Source organism: Dryobates pubescens, chromosome 8 (genome assembly GCF_014839835.1).
Source record: "Dryobates pubescens isolate bDryPub1 chromosome 8, bDryPub1.pri, whole genome shotgun sequence".
NCBI classification, from domain to species: Eukaryota; Metazoa; Chordata; class Aves; order Piciformes; family Picidae; genus Dryobates; species Dryobates pubescens.
Window position 1 is genome coordinate 21140228 of NC_071619.1, and position 5881 is coordinate 21146108.

General features: G+C 54.8%; 1 protein-coding gene across 1 annotated transcript; it reads right to left on the reverse strand.

Annotated features, from left to right (window-relative positions):
- Positions 1-712: 712 nt before the first annotated feature.
- On the reverse strand, positions 713-5000 carry ZNF503 (zinc finger protein 503). The gene is made up of 2 exons (XM_054163838.1): positions 4035-5000; positions 713-2896 (listed from the first exon to the last, which is right to left on the reverse strand). Exons 1-2 carry the CDS (start codon positions 4347-4349, stop codon positions 1376-1378), a joined length of 1836 nt encoding a protein of 611 aa, XP_054019813.1. The 5' UTR covers positions 4350-5000; the 3' UTR covers positions 713-1375.
- Positions 5001-5881: the final 881 nt, after the last annotated feature.

A 5881-nucleotide genomic window follows, 5' to 3' on the forward strand; every position in this document is an offset into this window, starting at 1 on the left:
TCTTTCCCCCTTCCCTTCATTTTTTGAAAGAAAATGAGTTCTCTGAGCTGTGAGGTAGTTTTGTTTGTTTGTTTTTACGTGATGATCGTTTGTGCTGCGGTACGAACTGAAGAAATTGCCAGTAAGTGGACGAGATCAAACGGCGTTTCTCTAATTGCTTCTGAACTTCTCGTTTAGAAAAAAAGACAAATAATTACGCATTACACTGTAAAAAAGCTTTCAGATAATCTTCTTAAGTCTTTTACAATTAAGTCCTGCCTTCCCCATTTCTTTCTAAAGAATGAAGTACTTTAATTGAAACACATTTAAAAAAAAAAAAAAAAGTTAATCTTCCTAAGAAAAGTGAAAGATATTTAACTGAGTCTCTGTTTTCCCATTTTGTGCCTAGGAATTCTGCTGAAGGTAAAAAAATACTCCCTCTGGGTTTTCTGTTTGTTTCCTGGGTTTTTTGGTTTGTTTGGGGTTTTTTGTTGACTTTTTTTTTTTTTTGTTAAGAGCCCCGGGGTTGCAATAAAATAATAATTAAAAAAGGCTTTTAAAAAAAAAAAAAAGCTTAAAAAAATTTAATTAAAATTGAATAAACGCTTAAGGAGAAATTAGCAGTTGCCTCCATCTAAGACCTACTCAGGTTTTATAACAGAAACAAAGCATATTTAAAAAAAAAAAAACCCAACCAAAAAAACTAAAACCTTTTAATACATCAAATATATGGAATTTTAATCTTTAAAGCGATACATTGTCTATTTTAGTACATGACGTAAACCTTACTTAACCCTTTTTACAGGGTAGACTTAAAAAATAAAAATAGTTAAGTGTTCCTTTTAAAGAACAAAATAAGGCAAATGAGGTTTTTGGAATAGATTTTTGTTGTTGTTTTGTTTTTGGGCTTTTTTGGGTGTTTCTTTTTTTCTTCCAGAATACATACAAAAAAATACCAATTCTCTTTCAAGGGTATACACCTTAAAAATAAAATTGCAATTTGAAATTATAACTGACAAATTGCGAGTTGTTTTTAGTAACAAACATGCATGTAAATTTTTGTTTCAATGAGACATTAAATAAGAACGTACAATACAATCATAGCAATTTTAAAGTAACATTAAAGAGAAGACCTCTATCTTTTTATTTATATTCTACAATGGGTGTTCCACTTTTACCTATTGAGCTCAGTTAAGTAATGCACTTTATGATTCGTTGTCCCGCTTGAAGCTAACATAAATAAATACAGTGTTCATGGATCCAGTCCTCAAATGAACACTATTTTATAAAAAGTCAGACTTGCTTTTCTTTCTTTCCAACTTTTATAAAGTTTTTCAGGGCTTCCTTCCCTCACTGCTAAACTCAGTGTTGTGTGTCAAAGCCCCACTGCCCGCACTCACTGGTACCCCAGGGCTGAGGCTGTGGTGAGTCTCTGCCCATAGAGTGCATAGGGAGAATAGTATGGTCCGGTGGCAGCGGGCACGGGCACAGGGGCCCCAGGGGTGGGCAGAGGGCTCTTGGAGTAGGGGTGGTAGCGGCTGCCAAGTCCCAGCGCATGATGTGGGCTGCGCAGAGCCAGTGTGCCTGGGCTGCCCGGAGCGCCTGTTGTGGGGATGTGCATGTGGCATGCCATGGCCGCGGCTGCTGCGCTGGCCAGTGATGAGGAGCTGGGGTAGCTGGAGAGGAGTTTATCGGTGCCCGGGAAGGCAGTATGGGTCCGCAAGTGGCTAAGTAGCTCTTCTGAGGTCGCAAAGCGTTTGTCACAGGGTCCATTGGCTGACACCCAGTTGCAGATGTGTGGCTGGGGGTCGTTGGGGAGCATGAAGCCGTACGGGTACAAAGGGTGACCAGCTAACGAGGGTGGTGTGGCACCGGTCAGCGAGGAGTGGACGCTGTGCAAAGGGTGGGTGGGGTAGACGAGGGGGTATCCAGATTTGAGGGCCTGATCGTGGGCGCAGGAGGCGCCAGCGGCGCCTGCCAGGTGGCTGGCACAGTGGTAGCTCAGACAGTACGGGTCTCGGCACAGGCTCGCCGTCATCACCGACGGCGGCGACGCGCCCGCCAGCGGGCTCGACCCTGCCGGCTTGCTGCAGCCCAGGCTGCTGGCAGCGGCCAGCTGGGCCCCGACTAGGCTGGAGGATTTGGTGGGGTCCAGGGCCACTCCGTGCGGCAGGAACTGGGGTGGGTAGCCAGCATAGGCTCCAGCCAGCGTCCCCGGGTAGCTCATACCCGCTGGGGGCAGCGGGAAGACGGTCTGTCCCGGCTTGTATGGGGAGACTGGAGCCACGAGGCCGGAGCCGAGGACGGAGGTGGAGGAGGTGGCAGTGGTGCTGCTGCACGAGGAGGCGGAGTCCGAGGCGATGGGTTTGGAGCCCGGCGTGCTCTCCTGGTGCTGGTTGACTTCCACGTTAATCCCGGCACAGCTCACGCTAATCCGGCTGTGGCTGATGCTGGTGGTACCCGGGCCTCCTTCTGGGCCGGAGCCGCCGCTTTTTCCACAACCCTCCGAGTCCTTCTTGTCCTCAACGCCTTTGCCCTCGGCCGGCAGCAGCCCCGGCGAGCAGGCGGAGGCGCTGGAGTTGGGGCTGCCTGTCCTTGGGGTGAACGGCTGGCAGGTGGCGCTCGGCACCCGGAATCCCGATTTCTCCCCGGCCGCGACCCCCGCGGCGGGGGCGCCCGTGCAGCCCGTAGCCCCTGGCTCCTTCTTCTCTGCGCCCGGCTTGGAGTACGGCTTGAAGCTCGACTTGTCCTCCACGCCGATGTCGCTGAGCTTCAAGGGGCCCGACTTGGAGTCCTTGTCGCTTCCGGAGCCATTGGAGGTGACCGAAGAGAGTTTGGAGGAAGGGGACGGGTCCGGCTTCCCTATCTGCGAGCAAGTTTGTGCCAAAAGGGCCAAGGGACTCTTCTTCGCATCCAGCTGCGGAAATTAGAGGGACACAAAAAGACAGAGGTTTAATCGGAGTCTTAAGAAAACCCCCGGGTAAACCTAGAACACTTGTCCCGTACGTTTTCGCAGAGAACATCCTGGAAGTAATGAACAATTTCGTGCTCACTCATCACTCTGACAGCCCCCTTCCCTACATGCACCATTTTACACAAAGCCTTTAAAAAGGGCTGGGGATTTTCGTATCCCTGCGAGCCCACCGCGGGCGCCTTCAGCGTCGCCCACCCCTTCTCCGGCAGCGGGGGCGGGGGGAGCAGCATGAACTCGGCGACTCGACGCTTGCCTTCCCGCCGTTCCGGCTGTGCAGGCACACAAACCCGCCCGTGAACTGTAGCGACTGCAGCATTTTTGCGCCCTGACTGCTGACACTATTTATAAACAGAGCCCGAGTTAGCCAACGAGTCGGACTCCGGAGGAGAGGGGTGTCCTCACTCCACAAAGACCTTAATGAAATAATTCATTCCCACAGATACAGCCTTCCCACCACCCGCTTCGTTTCGAGTTTCGGTCCCGCAAACAGCAAGAGAGGCAGAGGGGCGCCAAAAACCTCAACAGAGGAGAAAACGGACGAATAGGCCCCCTGAAGTACAGACGCGTGTCGGTACTTGAAAGGGAACGGTCGGGTTGCTGAAATAGTTTTCCTGCCGCACCCACGCTTGAGCTTGTCCCTCTGCGCCCCCCTCCCTCCTACCCCCCACCCCCGGCCAAAACGCACCCTGCAGCAGCAAGGCTGTTTGGTACTCGGAGCCCTGCTTAGTTGCGTGGCCGGATCGTGACCCCAGAGAGTGGGTCGTTTCCTTCCACTCACCCTTTCTCTCTCTCTTTCGGGAAGAAAGGGAAAGGGGGGAAAAAAAAAAAAAAAAAAAGGAAAAAATTTTGAAGTTATTTTATATGGGAATTAGAGATTAGCGCAGTAAACATGCAAACAATAACCAGGAGCGGTCCCCTGCACTAACTCTAGACCAAAAGAAGCCCGTTTCCCGGTGTAAACGTATTTCAAGGCTCAAGAAAGAATTCCGGGGGAGGCTGGCGAAGACGCCATGCACAGCGACAGCCCGGGCAGGGAGGGGAGAAAGACCCGGGGGGTCGGGGCTGGCTCCGAGGTCCTTACCTCGATAGGGCTGACAGGCGTGGAAGGTAAAGGCTGCAGGTATTCGGGGTGTAAAATGTGTCCAGTCCGCGCCGTGAGCATTTTCAAGACTTTGATAGGAAGGCGGTTAGCTTGGCGTAGCGGGTCCGAGGGGGGGACGGCGTGGAAGCAGGGCTTGGCGGCGGCGCTGCTGCTGCTGCCGTTATTCCCAGTGTGCCCGTTCGGCCCGGCGAGGTCGGCGGCGCTGCGGCTGCGGCGGGGGCTGCCTCCGGGCTCGCTGAGGCTGCTGCTGCGCTTACTACCTCTTATAGCAGAAACCGAGGGCGATGTGATCATGACCCAAAACCTCGCATGAAAACTGGGGCAAGTGGCGCCGCTCGCACTTGGAAACGCTTACTCGCTTTGTGAAGGCGAAGAGGGGAAAAAGCCACACGCTCCCCGAGCAGGAAAACAAACATAAAATGTCCCGTGGCTCTCTCTGGCGGGGAGGGCGTGGGTGGGGAGAGGGAGGGAAAGGGGGAGCCGGCCGGTCAGAAAGAGGAGGAAAAAAAGCCGAGTAATCCTTGGGCTATGCTGGGGGCGGGAGTGGGGGCTGCGAGCGTGTGCCGCTGTGCCCCTCGGCCGCTTTCGGCTCCCCCGGCTGGCGCGGCGCGGAGCGCTCGCCTCCGCCGCTCAGCTGTGATGCGAGCCGCTGCCCATCCAGCCCGGGATCTGGCAAAGAAACTCACTTCAAAAGCAGCTGAATTAGTCTGAGATTAAAGCCTTTGCCGCCTTCCAATCAAATGGGACCCCGAGGTGATTGGAGGGTCAAGGGGATGTGACGTTCCCTTTTCTGGGGCTTTTTTTCCTCTGTTTTTAATGGTCTCTCGCTCCTTTTTTTCCCCTTCCCTTTCTAGTCCTCCTCCCCTCTCCCCTCCCCTCCTTCCTTGTTTTCGCTCCTAGGACGGGCTAGGCGTTAATTCTGTGTTTCACATCACGCGCTGCGAACGTTTTTCTTCCTCCGCAGCCGACGCAGAAAGCCCGGCAGAAGCGAAGGCGGCCTTGAGGGTAGGGGCGCCGCGCCTGCCGGGGGAGGGGCGGGGGTGGGGGGGGAGCAGCCGCAGGGCTTCATCGGCCCCGCCGCCCCCCTCCCCGAGCGCAGCCCTGCTGCACACACACCGCCTCGAGCACGGTCTGCCGCCCTCCGTCCTGCCCGCACCGCTCTTACAGGCACAGCCCGCGCTCTCCCCTCCCTAGGGCGAGCCTGCCAGGACAGCTCCGTGGCCTCCGCCGCGCCGCGTCCCCTCCAGACCCCGAAGAAGGGCGCGGGGCGCTTTTCTGGCCCCTCCCGCCTCACAACGCGGGGTTAGACTCAGACAAGAACCTGCAGAACGCCGGCTGTACGTCCCCACCCGCAGCAACCGAAGCCGGAGCCGGGGCGCTGCGGCGCAGCTTGCGGCGGCGCGGGGAGCGCGGTGGGATTGGGGGAGGCCAGTCGTCACACGCCGGGCTGTCACGCACCGCCCGCCGCCGCCTTTCGGGTCTCTCCGCCCCGCCGTCAATTGTCAGTGCTCCCCAACCGCAATCAATCAGTTATTTGTCAGCCCCTGTCAATCCGCCCTTGATTTATGTCAGCTTTTGTTGCTGATTACAAGCCTGGTGTGACTTGAAGGGGGAAGGAGAGAGAGAAAGAGAGGGAGGAAGGAAAACAGAAGGAGAGACGGGTTCTTTGGGAGAAAAAGCCATTCAAATTGCGGAATAAATCCTTCGAGTAAACTCTATTTGTGTGCCAACATTCGGCAGCCCTCCCCGGCGCCGCACCGCGCTGGGGGCGCGGAGCAGCGCGGTGCGGGGCTGAGTAGGGCTGCCAGGCTCTTCTTCCCGTTCCC